At 38.3% G+C, this 24588-nt stretch overlaps 1 protein-coding gene across 1 annotated transcript in view; it reads left to right on the forward strand.

Annotated features, from left to right (window-relative positions):
- The first annotated feature begins 12694 nt into the window (after positions 1-12694).
- CAPZA2 (capping actin protein of muscle Z-line subunit alpha 2) overlaps positions 12695-24588 on the forward strand; it is a 41283-nt gene continuing 29389 nt past the window's right edge. The window contains exon 1 of the mRNA XM_069461359.1: positions 12695-12828. Within this exon, the coding sequence (XP_069317460.1) occupies positions 12790-12828 (39 nt within the window). The 5' untranslated portion in view covers positions 12695-12789. The remainder of the gene's footprint in view (positions 12829-24588) is intronic.

Consider the following 24588-nt stretch of genomic DNA (forward strand, 5'->3'; position numbering starts at 1 on the left):
ACTTAGTCACGCCAGCAGCCTCCCCTGTTTATCCCGATGAGTCCCTTGCATAGGGAATGTTAGGAGAACCTTCCTGTTCAAACTGTGGTGGCGGATCAGCAGTATGGGCATCACCTGGGACCTGGTAGAAATGCATCACCTCAAGCCCCACCTAAGACCTGCTGAACCAGAACCTGCCTTTTTCCTCTGAGTGACTTATATGCACATGAAAATGTGTGAGGCAGAGGAGGAAGCCAAATGATTCAGCTGTAGAGAGGTGAGAGCTGCAGAGAGAAAAAGGCTGCCCCTGAGTGAGATCAATGCCTGAGGTTAACTGGGATTCCTTTAGAGGAGGGTAGAAGCTCAAGTAAGAGGGGTAAGGATGGGAGCAGGGAAGCCAGGAAGGGCTTGGAATAGCACACAAGGGAACCCTTCCTGGAGGTTTTGCCTTTCATGGTGGTTTTCCCATTGGACTTAGGAATGGGGTCTTTAAATTTTCCTTCCCATGGTCTAAGTGTGAACACCTGGCTACCTCGTGTGTGATGCTCCAGAGGCTACAGGGACAGCATGGTGGAATCACAGTTACTAACACCACATTCTCCTCCCCTAGCTAGGTCCAGGGTGAGGTGACCGTATCCCACCAGGGCCTGTGCACAGGGGTTCAAAGAGGTGATGAGCAGTATGGTAAGCGAGGTGCACAGTGGAGTCAGAATCAATGCAGAAGATCAGGAGACACCAAAGTACAGTTTCCAAGTAACCATCTTAGGATGCAAGATCAAAACATCTGCTTTCTCCCTGTGTCCTGGATAAAAGGGAAGCAGACGCTAGTTCTTAGGTTACATTACGGTTTCTTCTTAAAGAGGTAGTTGTATTATTTTAGAATGTTTAAAAATTCTATAAACTGAAAAAACTACTTAAGTTCCTTCCAGCTGTAACATGGCCTGTTTCTGCCCTAATACTCCCTGACTGGGGAAGTTCAGGGGGCACCAATCACCTCTTCTCTGCAGCTTCTAACCAGTGGGAGAAATGTAGACAAGAAACCTGAAGATGATAAAAGGATAGTACCAGCTTTATTACTGGCAAAGCTGCAAGAAAATAAAAACAAATTTCCACACCCCTAGGAGGGGCCTGATTGTCTTCCAGCCATACCAATAACTGGCACTCAAAACCAGCTTGGAACCTGGTCAAGCCATCAACAAAAATTTTCCACAATGAACAGCTTTTACAAGTTGTTTACAAGCAGCATCAGCTGACTTCTGGAAGTCAGCCAATCACAGACTCAGCCCAACAAATATGCTATACTAACAACCAATCAACAACCGCCTCGTCTGATTAACCACACTTCTACAGGTGGTGTTGAAGCTCTTAAGCCACTGTAACTCCACCAATCCTTGAACTCAATGCTTCCTGGAAACCTTATATAAGTTTGCAGTCTGCTCGGAGAGACTTGCTATAGAGAGCAATTTGGTTTTATCATTTTATTTTCAATATTGAGTGATGGTCTTATCATCCTTTGATAACCCTGGACCTAGGGATCTGCATGGATATAACCTCCCCAACTAAATGCAGACAGGTAGAGAAGTTTGGTTGGCTAACTCAACTTTGTAGATTAACTACATAGAAGAAGAGGCCAAGGGAGAGCCCTGGCATTGTCTTACTAGTGTGTGCAGCAGGTAGGGGAAGAGAGAAAATAAGAGGAATCCTGGTCTTCACTGTCCAGGAGTGGGAAGTCCACTGGATTCTCTCTATCAGGATGTTAGTTACTTCTCAGGGGAGGGAAGACAGGGGAGAGGAGAGGTGAGGGGATGGAGAGAAGAGGTGGAAATAATATTCCAAAACTGTTTGCTATGGTATAAATATTTGTCTCCCACAAAATTCATGTTAAAATTCTAACCCAAAAGGTAATGGTATTAGGAATCAGGGCTTTGGAGAGTTGATCAGGTCATAAGAGTGGGGTCCTCAGCATTGAGAATGGTCTCCATATAAGAGACCCCAGAGAGGTAGCTTATGCCTTCCCCCATGAAAGAACACAATGAAAAGACAACATCTGTGAACAAGAAAGCCCCTGCCAAACATCCGTGTCTGCCTGTGCCCTGATCTTGGACTTCTCATCCTCCAGAACTGAGAAATTTCTGTTTATAAGCCATCCAGTTTATGGCATTTTGTTTTAGCAGCTCAAATAGACTAAGACACTGCTCCTTCCAGAGACAGAGCCAAATCTCCCCATAGAAATAGGATAAGAGAATAATAAGGGCTCCCTTAAACATTCTCTATCCTAACATCTTTGCAAATTGGTTGGAGAGAGAAGATATAAATACTCAAAACAATTGAGGAACACTTATAGGGAAAAATACTCTGAGAAAGAGACTATTGATAGTCATATGATGAGGAAGGATTTCATTATTTCATTGAAATAATCTGGGAAAGATGGATTAAACTCATCAAATATCATCAGGTATTTATCAAGCACCACTGTGTCAGGCCATGAGTCCTGGGTTGTGTAAGAAAAGACAAGTCACCACCTCCACCCTCAAGAAGCTCACAATCTGAGTCATCTGGTTCTTAAACCTAGTTGCATGTTAGAATCATCTGAGGAGCTTTTTAAAAAATGCCCATAATCCTGATTTAATTGGTCTGGGTGAGTCCTTGGCACAAGCATCTTTTAAAATCTCATGTTTAGGTAAAGAGTTCTTAAAGAGACAAAAAAAGGATAATCATAAAAGAAAACAATAATTTTGACTTAATTAAAGTTAGGATAATTAAAAGACACTACCAGGGAAAGTGAAAATACAAGCCACAGACTGGATGAAGATACTAACAATGCATATATCCAACAACTGGAAACAACACAAATGCCCCCCAATAGGCGAATCATTGCAATATACAGTTGTTTTATTTTTTTAAGTTTGTTTTCTTAGTTTAGTTTTGTTTTTGCTTTTATCTGCATAACTCAAATAATGAAAATACCTTTCTTATTGCTGCCTGAAAAATCACAAAGTACTTTAACTTGACTTATATCATCCAGTGATCAAAGGGCTTACAAGGAACCAAAGAAGGCCACTGTGGCAGAGCTTAGAGAATGAAGAGATGTGGTGAAAAATTAGCTGGAGATGCCAAAACCTGCAGGGCAGAGGTAAATGTCTCTACTACTTCAGGGGCTGGAGAGATGGTGTATAAAATGACCAGCATTGAATAAGAGGGAGTCGCAAAACGTATGGTAAAATGGAAAGTATCATCCTTGCCTAGAGGCATTCAAATTCAATTTGGATTTGAAACAAAACGACATTGTACTGCAAAAAAATATATATTTCACTATAAATTTGTGCCCCCATATGGCCTTGAAAGTCATGCTTAGGAATTTTGTGTTTATCTAAAAGCTGTAGGAAGGAAGCTGCTGAAATAGAAGTAGGATGGGGAGAGCGACACTATCAGATTTGTATTTTGAAAAATACAATGTTTTAGAAAACTAAAAAACAGAAACTCTTGAGCCTAGGATCAGAACACACAAAGAAACCCACCCCCACCCTCCTATAACTTGTTTCTGTCAGATGTCTCCAACTTGATCCACCTGTTGTGGATCTAGTACTTACTGTGGTGGCCCAGTGTTTCCCAGGACTCATTCATGGCCTTGCCTCCTGACTTCCCTGACAAAGCATTTGTAAAGTCTCAGGAAAGCTGAAGCCAGATTATAACTCAGAGACAGGTTAGTTGATCTTCTCCCAGAAGCCTTCATTTATCATTGGCAATATTGTCAGCTCCTTACACAGTGAAATATATGCTTGAGCACCAAGGTTCTTAATCACCTTATACATCCATTTACATGTAAACTGTTGTTGATAAAAATCATAAAATATTTGATTGAGGGGAAAACCACCACAGAAAGATACGCACTAAATTCATGAGCGTGTTTACCTCTAGGGAGGTGGGGAGGGACAGACTCAGGAGAATGAGATCAGGGAAGAGGACACAGGGAACCTCAGCTGCACATGTGATGCTTTATTCATAAACATCAGATCTAAAGCAAATATGGCAGCATTTGATAAAGCTGGGCTGTAGACATGCAGGTGTTTATTAATCTCTATTCTTGTCTGCATATTTGAAGCATTTCATATTAAATTTATTTTAAAAATGAATTGGAACAAGGCTAAACTAGAGGTTTAAATGTCACTCCCTAGAATTGATTCTCTTTGTAATGGGCCCATGATTCTGCCCTACTGCCAAGCCAGCAAGTTATCCTGCTATATAGTTTCATGAATGTTGACAGAAAACATGAGACCCCTGATTCAGAGACAAAGGATTTTATTACCCATGGCACATTATGCAACAAGAGCATTGGCATATTTGCATTAGTTTCTCTCATCCCTACATGTTAGGGGGCAACACAGATGGATTCTGATGGAAGTCTGCACGCACAATGAGGTATATTAGAGATAAGGAACTTTGAGCTTATGGAACCCCAATCTTTTATAAATGGGCAGTAAGCATACTAGTGCTTTTTTTCTGGAAGTAGATGCTGGCTTCCAACACTGTTTGCTATGCAAACTTCATTTAAAAAGGTAGTTCAGAACAAAGGGCAGTTGGTCTGCTTGCAAGATGCACAAAAACATGAAAAATCCCTTGAGAACTATCTCCTCACTCTACATACTCAAATCACCCTGTACATTTGCACTTATCACAATTATAATACACAGTTATTTGAGTGATTATTTGTTTACTATTAATATCTGTTTTTCCTCTAAATATTATCATAAGCTCCCTGAAGGTAAGGACCATGTCTGTTTTGTTCATTGCTACATCTCCAGTGACCAGCAGAGTATGGATACATAGCAGAAGCACAATAAATGTTTTTTTGAAGAACTACTCATTTGGATTATCAAACTTGAGTACACAAGAGATACAACCAGAAGAAAGATGAGTGATAGGTTACAGATGTCACAAGGCATAATGTACTTTAACAATATTTCTTTACATTTATCTAGCACTTTTTATTTTACAATGTACATTTCAAACATTATTTCACAGAAGCTTCACAATAGATCTTTGAATTAAATGAAGAGGTTAAGAGACTTGTCCAAGATCATTAGACTTTTTAAGTGAAAATAACAGGCCTGAAATATGGGAGTTCTAAGCCAATACTCTTTCCTCTATTTCATAAGGCCTTTTTATTCATTACAATTACAAGGTAGGACAATGTCAACAGCAAAATTAAGGGAAATATTTTTTATTGCTTAATTTATATGAAAAGTCAAATATCTATGAAAATATTTATTCATTATAATTTTCACAGTGAAGGTGAATGAATAGAATTGAATTTTCATCATTCTGTGAATTAAAACTAGCAATGCTTTATATATAAAGTAGCAACATTTATATATCATTTTATCCTCACAAAACACAATGAGGTAGATATTACTATTGTTTCCCTTTGAGCAGATGATAAAATTGAGGCTGGGAATCATTTAATAGGTGTAAATCACACAGCTAATTCTCCTGAGTTAAAATATAGACATGTTAGACTGAAAATATGATGCCTTTGCATAAAGGGAAATTACTCTCCCAAGATGCAGACGTCTTTTCAATATCACTCCAAACAGTGTATTCTAACATGTTCTGCTGTACATTAATCTCTTACTTTATCTTACTATGTCAAATATTGTGAAATTAAGAAACTGTTTCTAACTTACTTTGTCTTACCATGTCAAATATTGTGAGATTAAGAAACTGTTTACTAAAATGAGCCAACTCATCTAAGAAGCCATTGGAATATAAACTCATGGAAGCCATCATATGTACACTTACCTTTAGAATTTAGATTTTTCTCTGGATGTATTTGGAACTAAAATAAAATGCTAAGCCCCCTGCTGACTGAACAGACCCGCTCTTGGCCAAAGGGACCCCAGAAAAACCTTAAAACTGAGTTCTCTTGGCCGGGCGCGGTGGCTCACGCCTGTAATCCTAGCACTCTGGGAGGCCGAGGAGGGTGGATCGCTTGAGGTCAGGAGTTCAAGACCATCCTGAGCAAGAGTGAGACCCCGTCTCTACTAAAAATAGAAAGAAATTTTATGGACAACTAAAAATCTATATAGAAAAAATTAGCTGGGCATGGTGGCGCATGCCTGTAGTCCCAGCTACTCGGGAGGCTGAGGCAGTAGGATTGCTTAAGTCCAGGAGTTTGAGGTTGCTGTGAGCTAGGCTGATGCCACGGCACTCATTCTAGCCAGGGCAACAAAGCGACACTCTGTCTCAAAAAAAAAAAAAAAAAAAAAAAAAAACTGAGTTCTCAGTCATGATGGGTTGAGAGGTCTGAAATGCCTCATTATACCACCTCCCTTGCTAATGGCCATCAAGCTTTTTTCTTTAAGGGAAAAACTGAAACCAATCTCATGATCTACTCCTCCCTATTTGTGGTTTTGGCACTACGACTAACCAGCACTCCTTCCTAACAAGAGACCACCAACCAGGGAGTGGTTTTAATCAGACTATGGAATATGCCCAGAGAGGGTTTTCATGTCCTCTGCTTCACCTTTTGACACGAAAGGGCTGCCATTTTCTGAACATGGACCCCGTAAAGGAGCACAAAGCTTGATTGTGCATGCACGTGTTTCTGCTTTCATAAATATTCATGACGTTTCCTATAGCTTGTTAAATATGTATATTTGGCCATCCTGCTTAGTATAAATTCCTGTTCCCATTGTCCCTGCCTCAGAGCACGTGTTCCTGGCTTCCGGCCAGGGCTCTGCTTTCCAGCCTGTCAGAATGGCCACCCATAAGCTGTAACCCTTTATGAGAAATAAAGCTCTCCTTCTCAAATTTATGAAACTCATTGTTTTCTTCAGTTAACATATTAAGAATTAGATCAAAAATAAATATTAGTAGTTTAACATTGTTATATGCCTTAAACTCACACTTCAGTCACAATGTAGGCAGTCCAGCAGATTAAGAAATACATAAAACAAGTAGAATTTCAAAGTTTCTATTTCCTCCTTTCATTCATTGTTTCAATATGTTACATCTAATTTCATATACATAAAGAAAACATTTCTCATTTGTGCCTTTTTTTTTTTTTTTTTTGCTTACCATACATTGCTTTGTAGGGTTACCTTTTACTATACTGAATTCTAACCTAAGTAACTTGCCAGAATTTAAGTTACTTTAGCACATGGACATGTCCTACAGTTTAAAATTTTTTTCTCTTCCACCGCTCTGCTTTGCAGCATCAAACCCAATGCAGGTGAGTTCTTGGCTTTTCTGTCCTTATTCCTCTCTCCATTTAAAGTCACCTGAAGAATTAGCCCTACTCTATTCCTAAAGCTAATCTAACTGAAGCAAGAGTAGATTACAGTCCTTCAAAATAAGCATTTTGGGGCTCATCTTCAAGGCTAGGCCAACTCTGATGACCTGCTCAAGTTTGGTAACTGGCCTCCCACCCCAATGTGGAGCCCAAAGTGGCCAGGTGTGCATAACACACCTTCTGTTCTATTGTTGTTCTTATGTTCTTAATCTGAGGGATTTTCATAATGTCTCAGTCATTCCCAGGAAAGGGAGAAAAGGCAAAGTTGAGATTGGCTTTCTCCCTCAGGAGGAATCTGGAACATAAATCACACCTCAGAGTCAGTCCTGACCTGAAGCAAGTGAGCTGGGTTTTCTTACTCCAACATCTGACAGTCATTGGTTAGGAGCTGCCCCAGGAGACCTAAGCTCCCAGCTCTCTGCTTACTAGCAAAGCAGCCCCAGTAGCAGAAGAGCAGTCCTCCAAAGAATAAACGCAGGTACTGTGAAGCAGACAAAAAAGCACTGAATCACAGAAATAGGAAACAGTGATCCTAGGGGATCTGGTCAGAGCACTTAGTGTCTACTGCAGCTCTATCCATCAGAAGCAGCTCATGAGAGAAGACCATAAAACACTGGGTTCCCTACAACACAGCCTGGGACAGCTGCTGGGGACAGCCCAGCACCTACCTGCACTGGAAGCAGCTAATGTTGCAAGAGGTGGCACAAGCACAGAGCCTTTTGCCCCAGGAGCAGAGCAACAGGAAAGGTTTCAGAGCTATGACACTGGGAGAGGTCTAATGAGATAGAGAGCTGCAGAGGTGATAAAGGCCATTGTCAAAAGACAGAGGAGAATGGCAGCGTGAGTACTTCTGAATGCACATGAATCACAGCAGCATCCCCCAAAGAACCAAGAGAAAGTAATTTGGGCAGGTACTCCTGTAATTCCTTGGGCTAGACTTGAGTTAGAGAAATACAATCTTATTGGTGGATGGTGTGGCTTAGGGAAAAGCAAATGACAAACTTCATTTTCTGGCTATTCTGCTATAACTGAGTCCAAATAAGAGTTAAAAGTATTATCAGACATAAAAGGTAAAAACTTAAAGATATTGAATCTGTATTTTCACTTTCTGCCAGCAAAGCTGTGCGTTGCGTTCCTTCACCTTTCCAGGTCAAAAGTCTGACTTATGTTTTCTTTTATGTTCCACAATTTACATTGCCATATAGGGAGATTTTTTTTTTTAAGCCACTAATTAGTCTAATGTTCACTATCCATGTTGTTCACAAGACTATGCAAAAAAATCATACTAATTCATTTTATAAGTACTTTTAAAATTAGGTGGAAAAAAAGGAATGTTCCTGTTTTGAAAAAGAACCAATACTCATGGAAATGATAAACACAAGATTCAGGTTAGTGGTCAACTGGTCATCTGGAAGAAGGAAAAGGAATGGCATCTGGAAGGATCACAGTGACAGAGAAATTAAAGAGTAAGAAATCAATCAGAGAGATATTTAAGTGGTGACTGAAAATGGAGTAGTAAAGAGTAGGAGATATTTGTATGGTTTTGAGGTTTCTCGGAAAATTGTTTGCTTTCCTGTTCTGGTCTCCTCAATGTGCATTTTAGGATGATAGCTAAACCCCATATTGGTTGCTAGCTCAATTTTTCAGCTCTCATTTGGGGATGTAAAATGAAAGAGTCATTTAATCAATATGCACTCCAACCAAGCTTTTTTAAACATTTATTTGCCAGACATTGTATGTGCCAGACAGGTAATTACAGACATAGCCCATGTCCTCAAAAAGCAGGTTGGTATTATAATAGGATGATAATAGCTAATATTTATTGAGACCTTTACTAAGGCCTGTGCTGGGTGCTAAGCACTTTGCCTGCATTATCTCCTTAAATCTTCACAACAGCCCTATGAGGGAGGTACCATTATTACCTCCAGTGTATAGGTGAGGAAACAGAAGCCGCCACAGTAAGTTGTCTAAGGTTAACCAAAGCTGGAATGAAGATCAGAACCCAGGACTTAGTGATTACAAAATCTGTATGTATACCTCATTGCTAGGGTACACAGCAAAAATCAGTGGAAAGTTTCTATGGGAATCTAGAAGAAATTATTTTAGCTATAGGATTCAATGAGGGTTTCGAGGAAAAGAGGTAACTGAAGAGAATTTTAAAGGATAGGTGGCAAAGAACATTCCAGAAAGAGCTTTGACAGAGGCATGGGAAAGTGTGATATATAAGTAGCTTTTTGTGTTTTAGTGATGTATGCATTTGGGGCAGTGGCAGAGATGGGTTTGGCAAAATTGGTACAAACCAAATTAGTAAAGACAGCATATTTAGGAGGCAGGAAGAGTTGAAAAAGAAGCTTCTTCAATAATTCCTTGGTAGCTCTAGAATGATCTATTTCAGGCTTCTCTAGGGGCACCACTTAGGTGTACCTCTCAAAACTGAGGAAATGGACCACAGGTAAGACACACTCAACTACAAGTAAGCAATAGTTTAGGCAATTATTTGATTTAGAAAGACAATTACTTTTAAAATATACATGATTTTTCATACTTTCCACAGCGACAAAGGACCTTGTTTGAGACCAGGTATGTTAACTGACCATGAGAGTAACAACCAACCAATTATTAGTTGTCTAACACTGGTAGTCTTTATCAGAAGTCAGGTAAGTCACACTTTTAAACTGCAGATATTTGTTTTCTGTGCAGAGATGAAATCAAACGGTGTTACAGAAGTCTATATCTGGTATAACCACTTAGTGGTCAATCAGTAATACTAAAATATCACCTTATTAAACATTTGATGTATGTATTATATAAACACACACATTTACATATACACGTACACACAAAAGAACATGAGTCTGACCATCAAGACACTTAGGTCTTAAAAAAGTATCAGCTAGATGTGCAATTTTTATAAAGTCATTTAATTTACCTAAATCTCAACTTACCTGTAAAATGAGGCTTGTAGTAGATGGACCTAAGATTGTGATTCTATGAAATCAGGTAACCTGTGATCTTAACAAGCTTAAAATGTAGTTGGTTACTTAGAACACAGCCATAGAAAAATAGATTAAAAAGTATACAAGTAATTTAAAAATAAACACTACAAAAGAACTTTCTTTAAAAAAAGCAGGTCTGGTGCAGTTAATCGGAAAAGCCAAGATCATATCACTAATAAGTAGAAGAAAGGAAGTTCAGTAATAAAAGGGTAGAAATTCTCACTTACTAGTAGAAGTAAGTATGGGAGGAATATTTTGTTTATTTTCTCAACATCACAAAATAACTGATTATCAAGAATACCAGTACATTTCTCTTGCAGCCATATAATGATCATTTCATATGTGGCAGCTTGAAATCTTCCTCAGATGCCTGGGTTATGTGAATTCTATAATTCCTTTTAATTGTACCAAGAGGGTCGTATTGGGAGATTACTGAAAACATTATCAGAAATTACACCTGATTGTTGGTTGTGTCACTATGGGAAACCACATGTAAAGTGTCACCAAGGTTACAATTATAAACATGCTCTGACTCAAATTATTGTAAAACATTACCAGATTTGGGTGAGGTTTCTACAGGAAGAGAGCAGCCATTTAAGCAACAACATTTACTGAGTATCCACTGTGTACAAATTATTGATATAGGCGTTGCTGAGTAAACAGGAAAATAAATTGCAGAAAAATATAACCACCAGAAACCAGAGGTACTGTTGATGCAGCAGGTTGAATTCTTGGGTTGTGACAGTAATTGTCTTCATTAAGTTTTATTTGGTGGAGAGTGCCCAGACTTAAGGAGGAGAAAAAAAGATATTGCAGTGAAAAGAACATGAAATATAGAATAAGTTATTTAGGTTCCAATCCCAGCTTGGTCACTTAGGAGCTGTGCAACCTTGGACAAATGATTTAGCCTCAGTTTTTTCTTTAGTAAAATGGATATAATACATTGAGAAGCACCTTCATGAGGCTGCAGTGAGAAATCAATGAAGCAACGACTTATAAACTGTAAAAGAGTAAACATGTTCTTGATTTACGTCCAGTGATATCCTTGGCCAAATTGTGTGGTTTATTCTCTTTCATATCTTCTCCACAACGTTTATCCTCAACAGGACACCTACTTTTCCCTGCATTTGTCATCATGCTTCCCCTTCCTGTTCTCTCCCCAAATAAACTATAAGTTTTTCAATAGCATAGCTGTTTACTTTCCATCCATAAGAAACAATGATTTGCATACTACTAAAACTCAGTAAATTACTTAATAATAGTTGTCTTGCATTTGAATATTTATTTAAACTCTTCAAGGTACTGGCACATGTCATCTCCATGCAGCTGTCAGATTCATCTTTCTGGACATATTTCTGATCATGTTCTGTCAGAGTTCAGGAGTTTTCAATTCATACACTCTCAACTCCTATCTAAACACTAAGGCCTTGCTATTCAAAATGTGGTCTCAAGGCCAGGAGCACTCACATCATCTGAGAGCTTGTTATTAATAGAATTACAGATTCTCCAGACCCATCTCAGATCTATTGAATTAGCAAGTTCTCTTTAACAAGATTCCCAGTTGATTCATATATACAGCTTTGACTGTATCTTTACTCTCTTGTAAACTTGAAGCTTCAAAAGTAGGGTTGGCAGATTTAGCACATAAAAGTAAAGGATGTCCAGTAAAATTTGAAAACAATTTTTTAATATACATATGTCTCAAATGCTTCATAGGACATACTTATACTTCTTAAAAATTGTTTATCTGCAATTCACATTTTACTAAGTCTCCTATATTTAACCTGGCAACTCTATTCAGGAAGGTAGAATCCATGTCTAACGTAACTTTTTATCCCCCTGGAATAGTACAGTGCTTTCTCCAACTGCGCAATATATGCTTGTTTCATGAGTAGAGAAAGTGAGCTTCTTGAGAACAGAGGTTTCTCTGGGTAATTTTGCTCAACATTTTATATCACCAGAGACCAATACAGTGCCAGGCACACCATTAAAAGACCAGTAAATATTTGTTGGATGAAGAAATGAATAAATCAAGAGCAATCTTTCAATTATGGACCAGGTTGTGTGTGCATATTTTAATGAAAGCCGAATATTTTTTCTAATAATAAAAAAAAGGGAGGGGGTGTTTGAAAAGCTTGTTTGTACGCTTTTTCACATTTTAGCTGGTAGAGTTCAGGACTTGATGGGAACATAATCAAGGGCTCAGAATGTACTCATCGCAGACTGGGTCCATATGGTCACTGGTGGGGAGAGAATGCTACACTCACGATGCTGACGAGCCTGCAGCAGGCGGCTCTAGAAGATGCCTTTCCCCTCCCGGCCGCCTAGGCGCCCGCGCAGGCGCACAGCCGTGCTCCGACCCTGAGGGCCGGGCAGAGGGAGGCGGGACTCCCTGGGCGCGTGCGCGGCGGCCCGAGCAGCGGCCCCTCCCTTGGCGGGGGCGCGCGGCGCGGAGGACCGCACGGAAAGGGGGAAGTCAGGTGGCCGCTGCCGCCGCCGCCGCGGTTTGTCGCCAGAAGGAAGATGGCGGATCTGGAGGAGCAGTTGTCTGATGAAGAGAAGGTAAGAGCCGCGGGGGCGGCGGAGCCGGTCTGTGGGTAGCCGGTCCGTATCGGCCCGGACTCTGGCCGCCGGGGAAAAGCATTGGCCATCGGACTGTGCCCTCGGCTGCCCTTCCTCCCCCTTCCTCGCTGCGCCCAAGTGCCTGCCCCTGTCAGTCACCCGAGGCCCCGCGCGGGGGCAGGTCTCTGCCGGGCCTGCTAGCTCCGCTCCTTGTAGGGTGTGTGCTCCGAAAATAGGAAGCCGGAGCCGGGCGGCTGCTGGCCTGGAGCGGCGGGCGGGGGCGGAGGGCGGCGGCCGCCGGGGACCCTCTGCCTTCGCGCGGACCGCAGCGCTCTGCGCCGGGGACTGGGGACTGCAGAGGGGTCTGTCTCTGGGCCTGGGAGCGGCCCAAGGGCAGTGCCCAGCCTGGAGGCCTGGCGTGGGAGTGTGGCCGCGGGTGAGGGGTAAGGAGAAAAATCGCTTAGGAAGCAGACCTTCACTTCTCCCTTCTACTTCCCCCTCCCCAAAGCAAAATGCTTCTTTCTTTAAAAGAGGCCGTAATTCTGTACGGCTTTTCCTTTCCCCATAGAGGTCTCTCTCTTTTCTCTCTTTTTTCTTTTCTTGGCTCTAGCTGTAAGCTTTGCAGCTCCCATGTTCCCTAGGAGGCAGCGAGTTGCTCACAAAAGACCGCCCCCCTTCCATAGTTGTTTTCTGGCCAGGTTGGCAGCAGTCCCCCTGGGGGCAGATTTGGTGGCACCCCGTCTTACTGCTAGGACTTCTTCCGAAGAGAGGAAGATTGTGCAACTGCTTGCACTGTATGTTAGATGCTGTGGCAGCAATGGAACCAGATGAACGACTTTAGTTCTCAGACATTTGAAATAAGAAATCTGATCATTGAATTAGTTCTCTCTTATTTGCCCGTTTCCTTTGGCTACCGTGAAGGTCCCATTCCCAAGGGGTAGTGGGGCAGGGGAGAACCCTACTAATTTTGAATATTTCCTAAAAAGGAAAGTAACTGACATAGCTATATGAATAAGACAGTTACAGTTTTGGAAATGTCCACTCTTAATTTAAAATTTAACAGTGCTTCATTTTTATGTTCCAAAGCAGTACAGCCTTGTAAGAAACACATACAAGTACATTGTGGTGTTTAAGAAATGCTAATGTAAGCCTAAGGATAATTCAGTTGGAACTTTCTGCTCTAAATGTTTTTATATGCTGTGTTCTTGCACTGAAATCTAAGGTTCTGTCTTCTTCCTGATGTGAATGTGCAGAAGTCAGCCTCATCTTCATTTTTGGAAATCTTTTTTTTTTTTTTCCCTCTGTGCTGCTTGGTGAAAATGGTAATAAAACAACAAAATGGGGAGAGCAGCAAGATTCTCCATGATCCACAGACCCAGTAGACAGAGCCTTGTATCCGCAAAAGTTGCTGTGCAGTATTCACATATGTAACATTGGTAAATAAACATAAGTTAGTAACTGAAAATGTACATAAGCGCACATGCACAAATTTAAAATTAAGTAGTGCTAAAAAGTTTTCAAAAGAGGTTGTCGTGTTTTTATTCTTCCATTCTTTAGTGGTGATTAGTTGCTCAAGTGGCTAGAAATCTAGCTGAGAGAGGACTCAGTGTGGGAGTTAATATAGACCTGCCATGTGTTGTAAAGGCCTAAAATAGCAAAGGTTTTTCAAAATCATATGACAAGATTCCTTGTTATCCAGCACTCTCAGGGCACTAAGCTTCATAAAGGGTGGGGAAGTGGGGGGTGCCTTTAAGCTTGCCTAGCAATATGTTTTATGAGTAAATGAAAAATTCTAACTTGAATTTTGGTGGTTTTGTTTTTATTTGGGTTTTTTTTAAGAGTATTCTATAGATATTTTACATACGTATCATATTTCATCATGATATTTACTAATTAATCAAACACAATGACCAAACTTTTTGGTTAAATTCAAGTAACTGGTTAAGTGAAATTTTAACATTCTTGTCACTTTAGTTATTTAAACGTTCTTTTAATCTTTTGGGAGGAGAATGTGTCCAGTGTGTGATAACAAATGGAAAGGATTAAACGTGATATTTTTAAACTAATGTTTAAGTCATGTTACTCTTTTTGCCACCTTGTTTATAATTTTTAAAAATAAGCTTTTCACCTGGGCGTGGTGGCATGCACCTGTACTCCCAGCTACTCCAGAGACTGAGGCAGGAAGATTGCTTGAGCTCTGGAGTTTGACACCAGCAAGGGCAACATAGCAAAATCCTCATCTCTAAAAAAATAAAATAAAATAAGCTTTTAATACTTTTAAGCTTTTGAAATTTCCATTATAGATTGCAAATCTAAGGAAGGGAAGCTGTTAAGATGTATCTAGTACCGTACTTTGTATATGCCTGGCTCAGAGCAATTCATTACTTAATTTGTTGTAAATTTGAGGTAGTTTTATTATTACCATTTCATAGATGAGTAAAATGAGGTTTCAGAAGCTTTCAATAATTTACCCAAGGACAGTGCCCAAGACATAGGTGGTGTTTAAACCCAAGTTTGTCAGAGTCTAAGATTCATATCTTTATGACATTATGCTACCTTAAACAAGACTGATAAGACTCTCTTCTGGGTTTGTCTCTTTTTTTAAATTTGTTGACAGCTTATTTTGATAGAGGAGAAATAATGGTTCTTCTTTTTCTTTAATAAAAATTATAAATACCAAACATTAAATAATGTTAGAGTCTAAATTTGTGTTTTGTTCATTTTAGAACAAAGTTTATTAACACATTTAAATGTTTTATGTTGCCGGTATAGTTTCATATATGCCCTATTTTAGAAATTAATCTAGAATAATAGCTTTGCTTTTTAAAATCATGTACAATTCCTTTTTAAGGGTACCACTGTAAAATTTAATAACCTTTTCTCCTTTGGCCACTGGGCCAGTAGGAAATATATTTAGCTGAAGAAGCTCAATGAAGTTCTTTGAAGCTACCAGCTTGCTGTATTGTGTCCTAGGAACTTTTTACATAGTATAGAAACAGGCCCAGAACAGTTCACATTTCCCATTCCTGGGTCAGCTGTATTGTACAGTAAAACATTTTTGTGAATTTGAAATTATATGAAATTGTGGTGTACGGCTCAAATGAAAAGAATCATTCTGAAACCTCTCTCTAGACGAGAAAATTCAAGCTCCAGAAGGAATACACGTAGTTATTGATGGAGAAGGATCTTTTTTCTTCCTGTAACCTCTCCCACCTTTCCCCTGTGATAAGAATGATGCACTCTTACAGACTCAACTTTTGTATCTTTGTGAATGTGTCTCAGGTACGTAGGTCTAGCTCTAAGTTCTTCCTGAACATCATTTCTACATTTTTATCTGCTGGTCATGTTCACAGGAGATGGTTAATTAGGTATCTTCAAATAGAGCCTACCTCAAAGTAAATTTATAAACTCTTTTCTTCTTTCCCCCACACAAAAGGGAGAGCAGAAATCTGTCTCATTCTGCTAGTTTTTGTCTTTATTTCTTTATTCCCATTATTGCAGTTGTCCAGGTTTTTAATTTTAGCTCTATTCTAACATATCTACTGTTTGATAACAAAATTTGACTGTACAAACAATGCAATTTGATTATACCTGTTTCGTGACAGCAGTCGAGGAAAAAATAGTCAAGGGAGGAAAAGTAGAAATAGAAAAATGTCTCATATATGTTCTTTCCCTTCGGTTATATTTGCCACTGTTAGGCTTTCACTATAAAGTTTCTAGAGTAATCCCTCCTGTTTCCTGTATCTAAACCATGCTTTAGCATGTCATTTCTCTATTCTCAAAATTTTTTTACCCTGTCCAAGTATGAGAACAAAATCTGCTCTCAAAATTTTAGTGGCTGGATTGTCCATTGCCTTTATAAGGAATCCAGCTCTTGAAATGGTATTTATGACTTTGTATCCTATTCTGTCTTAAAGAGTTCTGACATTTCTAATATATACTATTCTTAAGTCATGCTGTGAACTCCATTTCTAGTTATTTAATCTCTCAACCTCAGTTTCCTCTGAAATGTGAGAACATAATAGTAAGTATCTTTTCTGTTAAACTGCTGTATGTATAAATAGTGCCTGGCATGTAGGAAGCACACAATAAATGATTGTTATTTTTTTCTGCTCATGACTTTTCATCTACTTTGAGTGTTGGTACTGCTTCTAGGTCTGTCCCTTTTTTTAAAGATGAAAATCTTAGCCCTCAAGATTTAGCCAGATCACACAGTTAGTTTAATCTCTCTTCTGAATTCTATAAAATATTATTAGTATTAAATTCAATTTTGCATAATAGTTGCTTACCTGTTTTCCCTTTTCTGTTGGAATTCTTAAGTGCAGAAATAATGTCATCTTTCGAATCTGTCATTACCATTTCACAAATTTTATTTTGAAGGTTAAACATATAGTTTTTACGTTATTACTCTTAAGACATATGTACATATTTCACTATAAATCTAATGGCTGAGAACTTTGCTTTTAGTTCACAGTGTTTCTGTTGAAAATTAATGAAAATAACTTTTGAAAACTACCTCCATGTTCATTCATTTACCAAATATGCCATATTTCATTGATTCTAGTACTGATACTTTTCTGTATTTTAAGATCTCTGAAATCACGCTGCATTGTACAATTAATGCCTTGTGATATTTCATTGGTAGGGTTTTTCCTTTTTTGGTGGTACATAAAATTATGCATCTTACATTGATTTTGAATCACGATAGGAAGGGATGTAATGCAATAACAAACAACCTAAAAATGTTGAAAACCATGGGTCTAGATAGATTAGAGTTAGTAAGAACAGTTGAGAACCTGGGTTAAGAAATGGAGGCAAAAAAGATTGCTAACAGAATTAAGAGCTGGAATCAATAGGACTTGGTAAATCAACGTAAAGGAAAGGCACGAGTCAGAGATAACCATGAACATTAAAATCTGGATGACTGGAAAGTGGTACCACCACTAACAACTAGAGAACACAGGAAAGAGGATGCACAGCTGGGAGGAATAATGGTGAATTTAGTTTTGGTTATACTGAGTTTGAGATGCTAGTAGCAGGTCTGTGTGAAATTATCTAGCAGATAGGGAGATACAGAAATGGAGCTTGCAAAAGAGGTCAGGCCCAGAGATTATTATATAGAGATTTGAAAATCCTCCCCTTGTTAGGGGTTAAAACCACAAGTTGGAATAAGCCTTTTAGGAGGAAAAGTATAGATGTAGCAAAGAGGAGAGGACAGACAGCATATAATTTGGTACTTTCATTTGAGAAATAAGTGGAAAAAAGAGACAAAAAGATGAGGAGAGACGCTTAAAGTAGAAGTGTTTGATAACAAAATGCAGAGTTGATGCTCGTGTCACAAAATATGAACAGAATTTCAAGAAGGAGCAGAGCCCAGTGTTGCAGAGATTAAGAAGGACTATAGGATTGAAAAAAGTCTTTGGATTTAAGAGAAAGGGATAAGAAACAAACCGTATCTACTAAATGCCAGGTGCTTTAACATATATTCATTCTCTCAATTAATTGTCAGAATAACCTTGTTGTTATCCCTGTTTTACAGATGGGAAAACTGACTGGTGTAGATAAGGCCAACTATTTAAGTGGTGGTCTAGGGGTTTATTAGTGGCCTCCAAGGGAGCAGTTTTACTGGACTTCAGAGCAAGGAGTATAGAGAGAAAAGCCAGATTACGCACATACATAAGACGTATGTATGTGTGTGTTTTCTCTTTTCCAGAAAATGGCCTTTCAGTTTCGTCTGCATTGTAAACTACTCATTTTTCAATAACCAAACTGAAAGACTTCCCTTCTCTTCTTTTGTATCCTGGTCTGTCTCTGCTCCCCTTAGCAATTTGTACATACCTTTATTATAACTTTTACCAGTTTTAATAGATTTACCTGATGTTCTTATTTCCTCTGTTCTTTAGGTCCAAGCCTTGTGTCTTAATCATCTTTGTAATTCTGCTTGGGTCCCTAGCACATATTAGTGGTTTTCAACTCTAGCTGCACATTAGAATCACCTGGAGAGTTTATAAAGAAACATGAATGCACAGGCTCCTCTCATGAGTGAGGCCTGGAGTGTCCGTACTTTTTTAAAAAAAAACAAAACAAAAAACAACTTCACAGATGATTTGAACATTCGGCCAGGGTTTAGTCTCACTGTATTAGGGGATCAACAAACGTTGACTAAAGGATAAGAGGTAGCAACGTTAAGTACAAATTATTCTTGAAAAAAATTTGATAGTGAAACAAAGAGAAAGAGTAGGTATTACTACTTAGTTTATTTCTACTACTTCATTTTAAGGATACTTTTTTTTAAAATAGAGAAAATTTAGGGGTATTTGTGAGCTATGGGAAATGATTCAGAAAGGAGAAGGAAATTGAAAATGTAAGATAAAGAATAGTTTATATAACCTTTTTCATTTAATGATAATGCCTACTTTGGATTCATGGGTTTCTTAATGTTTTAAATAAATGGTAAAAACATATTTAAAGAAGTATCAATGTTGAATTCAGTAGATGACCTAGTTTTAGGTTTAAGTGCTATGAGCCCTGTTTTTAATTACCATTCAAAATGATAATTATAATGGAAAAATTTTTTAAGAAAAACTTATTTAAACAAATTACCACTCTTATTAATAAAATGTGGTATATGTATATCATGGAGTACTACTCAGCTATAAGAAACAATGGTGATATAGCACCTCTTGTATTTTCCTGGATAGAGCTGGAGCCCATTCTACTAAGTGAAGTATCCTAAGAATGGAAAAATAAGCACCACATGTACTCACCGTCAGATTGGTTTCACTGATCATCACCTAAGAGCACATTTAGGAATAGCATTAATCGGATGTCTGGCAGATGTGGGTTGGGGAGGGGATGGGTGTATACATACATAATGAGTGTAATGCGCACTGTCTAGGGGATGGACATGCTTGAAGCTCTGACTCGGGGGAGGGGGGTAAGGGCAATATACGTAAACTAAACTTTTGTACCCCCATAATATGCTGAAATTAAAAACAAAAAACAAATTACCACTCTTAAGTATACTCATTAAACTCAATTAGCCCATAACTCAGACATATTATAGTGATCATTTGGTCATAAACTATTTAAATATCATAAAGTTCAAAAAAATGTTTTTCTGTTCTTTAACTTCTAACTCTCAACAAGGCATAGACAATTTTTAGAGAGTTGTGGGAAGTAGCTTCAAATAATTCTTGTAGTTTAATACATTGCCACATTAGAAAAAAAATTTTCCTTGGGACCATGGGGTTTTATTAGGAAAATAGAATAAAAAACTTTGAAAACAAAACTGTTCTTTCTAATTTAATGAAAACTTTGTTTTTTTTTTATTGTTTTCTATGCATGAGTTATATGCAACTTGAAAAATATTTCTCGCAGCTTCCAAGGTGAAAAGACTTGTGAAGTACATATGCTTCATGAGGTCTCAGGCTCAAAACTAGCATGAGTTAAGTACAACTCACATGGCAGTTAATGTGTTAAGTATAAAAATGCATAATAGCTCCTTTAACTGTACTGTCAGTCTCTAAGGCGGTAACCCTTTTTGGTGTCACAGTCCTGAAGAATCAATTAAAACCTATGATTCCTTTCTCGATAAGACCAAACACCTCAAATTTTGCATATACAGTCCCTTACCAGGGTATGGGTGCAATATCTGATCACCCATGAGAATCAACCTAGGGAGATTTTCTAAAATATAGATTTCTAGGTCCCAATTCTCTGGAGATTGATTCACTCGTTCTGGACTGGAGGGTAGGAACCTATATTTTCTCAAAAACTTTCCAGGTGAATCTGATAGGCCTCCATATTTGGGAAATTCCTACCCTAATATATATCATCTTCCTTGATCACAGAGGCCAATGGCACGTGGCATGGTGTCTACTATGTGGAAATTATAGGGGTTATAGGTAGGGTTCTCAGATAAAATGCAGATGCCCAGGTAAATTTGAATTTAAGATAAACAGTGAATCATTTTAGGGTAGATGTTCCGCAAGTAGTATATGTGTGGGCTTCCGGAGTGGGCAGGGTCCTTTACCTCTAAATTTAATGGTTCCCGGTGACTGTGTGTGCGTGTGTGTGTGTCTACATGCTCCCATACACATATATTGTCTGCTTTTTATACTTTCATGTTTTTTTTCAACTGCTCAATGTTTTAAATTTTTTAAAAATTTTAGTCAGCTTACTATATTATAGCTGCTTTCCTGAAGACTTCATTTTCTGTTAGGGAATTAGTGTTTTCTTCAGAATTTTTAAATTTACTGGAGCTAAAGTTTTACCTCAGTGTTTGTAAAATTTTGCAAAATGTCCAGCAAAACTGCCAGAAAAGTCTGAAGAATTCATGAACACAGGTAGTTGGAGTAACATTAATCTTGCCAACTATTTCTATAAAGTGTGGAACAACTGACAACCCACAGTAAAGCCTCCCAGCCTGTTAACCTTGAAAAATATCATGTGGAATAAGATGGCAGATAACGAAAAAGATTTAGCAGTGGGCTTAGGAATGTGTCTAACAATCACTGGGCTCTTGAAAAAAGATGTAACAGAGTGTAATGGAGTGTAGCTCTGTGTATGTTAGAGAAACTTTAAGGAGGTGTGTTTTCAATTATTTTCAGAAATTCTTTCTACTCCTGGGACCTCTTCTTGTTAACTTGTATGACCTTTTGTCTTTCTTAGATTTAGAAGTGGGCTAGAATAAATAACTTTTGAAATTAAAAAATTTATCTAGGAGGAATATTGAGTCTATAACAATGTATAGAAAATACCTGGATGATTGAACAATATCTTCTTAGGAAGACAGTCAAACCTATACTGTGAGAGACAGATGCACTTTCTTTTGTCTAGCGCCTGAGAAATCCAAAGTGCAGATTCTTATCTTTATGAAATTCACAAAGACCAGATTAAATATTTCAGGCATAGCTGGTATAATCCGAGTTGTTTTCTCAGCCAGTCTGCTCTCTTGACCTCCCAACTCTTAGTGGTACTTCATTGACCCACAATTCACTTTGGTTATTGGGGAAGTCCATTAACAACTTTTGGTTACTGCATACATTTGGTGCAATCGCAAGGGCAAATAAGTCCACAGGATAAAAATACGGTATAGATCATTTTTGCTTTCTTGGTGAAAACCCAGAATAGAACTGACTAAAATTCTAAGTGGTATGCCTTTTTTGGAAACAACTAAAACTTGTAAAGCTCAACAACTCATTAAATGCATCACTAAATATACTGTATGTATTCTGCTTGCTATCAGTATTTTAATTTTGCCAGTTTTATAGGTAGTGTATAAGTCATTAAGAATGTTAAAACAATTACCTCAAAATTCTGTAAGTTTTCAAAAGTATTTGATTATATTTATTAACATGTTATCACAGTTTTTGTTTCTTTCTTGTGGTAGTGATCAAGACTTTGGTTTAAAGTCTAACAACTCCTTACCTCAGTAAGAGGGAGACAGAGGGAGAAGGGGAAGAAGGAAATGAAGATACTTATATTATCATAATAGACACCAATGTATATTTAGCATGCGTGGTCCTCCATACCCTACTTTACCCTTGTCTTTTTAAAATTAGGTACTATTTATATTTTGCCTTTTAATTTTAATAGTACTCTTAAACATTTTAAAAGAAAAATAGTTTTTGAAAACATAAAATATTTTCTTTTCAATTAACATACAGTGAAAGTAACCCACTCTTCTGTTTATAACTTTGAACCCATGTATATATCAATGTAACCACTACCAAAATCTAGATAGTACAGTTCCATCACCCCCCAAAAAGCTCTCTCATTTTATTCCTTTCCCTCATTTCTTTCTTTGTAGTCACAACCTTCCCTATCCGCCCCGCCCCCCCCAGCCTCTGGCAACCATTGATCTGTTCTTCCTTGCTCTACAATATTGTTTATTTGAGATTGTCATGTAAATGGAATCCTATACTGTTACTGTGTAACCTGTTGACATTTATTTCATTCGCTATAATGCTTTTGAGATTCATTTAAGTTGTTACATATATTAATAGTTTTTTCCTTTTTATTGCTGAATAGTATTTCATTGTGTAGGTGTACCACAGTTTATTTGTCCAATTCACTCAGTTGTACACATTTGGGTTGTAGATTGTTTCTAGTTTCATAACGTAGTGATTATGACTAAGTTTTTATGTGAACATAAGTTTGTATTTCTGTAGGGTAGATACCTAGGAATGGGATTGTTGTGTCATATGGTGTGTGCTTAACTTTATAAGAAATAGCCAAACTGTTTTCCATACTAGTTGTATGATTTTGCATTTCCGCAGAAATGTATGAGAGTTCCAGTTCTGCGGAAACTCTGCATCCTCACTAGCGCTTTGTGTTATCAGCCTTTTTTATTTTAGCCATTCTATTAGGTATGTAGTAGTATTTCATGATTTCAATATTCATTTCCCTAATAACTAATGATATTGAAGCATCTCTTTGTGCACTTACTGGCCTTGTGTATGTTCTCTTTGGTGAAGTGTCTATTTAAGTCTTTGGCTTACTGTTTTCTTACTGTTTAATCTTGAGAGTAGTTTATATAATCTGGATACAAGTCCTTTGTTGAATATGTAATTTGCTAATATTTTCTCCAGTTTGTAGCTTGTCTTTTCATTCTCTTAACAGAGCAAAAGTCTTCCATAGAGAAAGTTTTTAATGTTGGTAAAGTCCAGCTTATCAATTTTTTTTAATGGATCACAGTTTTGATATGTCTGGAAAAAACGTAAACTCGAACCGTTTTTTGTTTTCTCACTCAACACAGCAGTCAACACAGAAGACTTCTGTGACCAAATGTGTGGGGTTCCTCCCCCCCCAGCAAGCAGGCAATCAGTTCTGCAGGGGACACCAGCTGTGTGTCCTCTAATTCAATTCTGACACTGTCTGTCTGGGGACAGTGTCAGATCCCACAGGTTGAGGGCTCAGTCCCTAAGACTTCCCCTCACTCTACTTCAGACACCAGTGACAAGTCCAGGCCTCCAGAACTTCTGAGGGACTTGCTATAAATCTGGGTTCCCACAGCCCTCTCCTTGGGTTCTGTTAATATGTTAGAGCGGCTCATGGAACTCAGAACAACACTTACGTTTATTGGTTATCATAAAGGGGATTAGAAAGATTAGAAAGGATACAGAGAAAGAGATGCATAGGGTGGCGCATGGTGGAAGGGACGCAGAGCTTCCTTGCCCTTCATAGGCACACCACCTTCCAGGAACCTCCACATGTTTAGCTATTTGGAAGCTCTCCAAACTCTGTTCCTTTGGGTTTTTATGGAGGCTTCATTACATAGGTATGATTGATTAAGCCATTGGCCACTGGTGACCTACTTAAACTTCAGCCTCTCTCAAGGGACATTAGGGGGTGGACCGAAAGCTCCAACCTTCTAATCCTTCCTTGGTCTTCTGGTGACCAGCCCCCATCCTAAGGCTACCTAGGGGTTGCCAGCTATTGGTTAACTGATTAGCATACAAAAGAGTTTCTGAGGATTTGGGGGATTGTATGCCAGGAGACTCAGGTCGAAGACCGAATATATATTTCACAATATCACAATGTCTAAGAATTTTTGCCTAACCTTAGATCATGAAGATTTTCTTCAGTTTCCTTTTAATGCTTTTTTTTTTTTTTTTTAGTTCTATGTTTTACATTTAGAGCTATGATCTATTTTGAGTTAATTTTTTGTATGACGTATGAAGTTTAGGTTAAGTTTCATTCTTTTTGCTCATGGATATCTAATTGTTCCATTATCAATTGTTGAAAATATGTCCT

This window comes from Eulemur rufifrons, chromosome 29 (genome assembly GCF_041146395.1).
Source record: "Eulemur rufifrons isolate Redbay chromosome 29, OSU_ERuf_1, whole genome shotgun sequence".
Taxonomy (NCBI): Eukaryota; Metazoa; Chordata; class Mammalia; order Primates; family Lemuridae; genus Eulemur; species Eulemur rufifrons.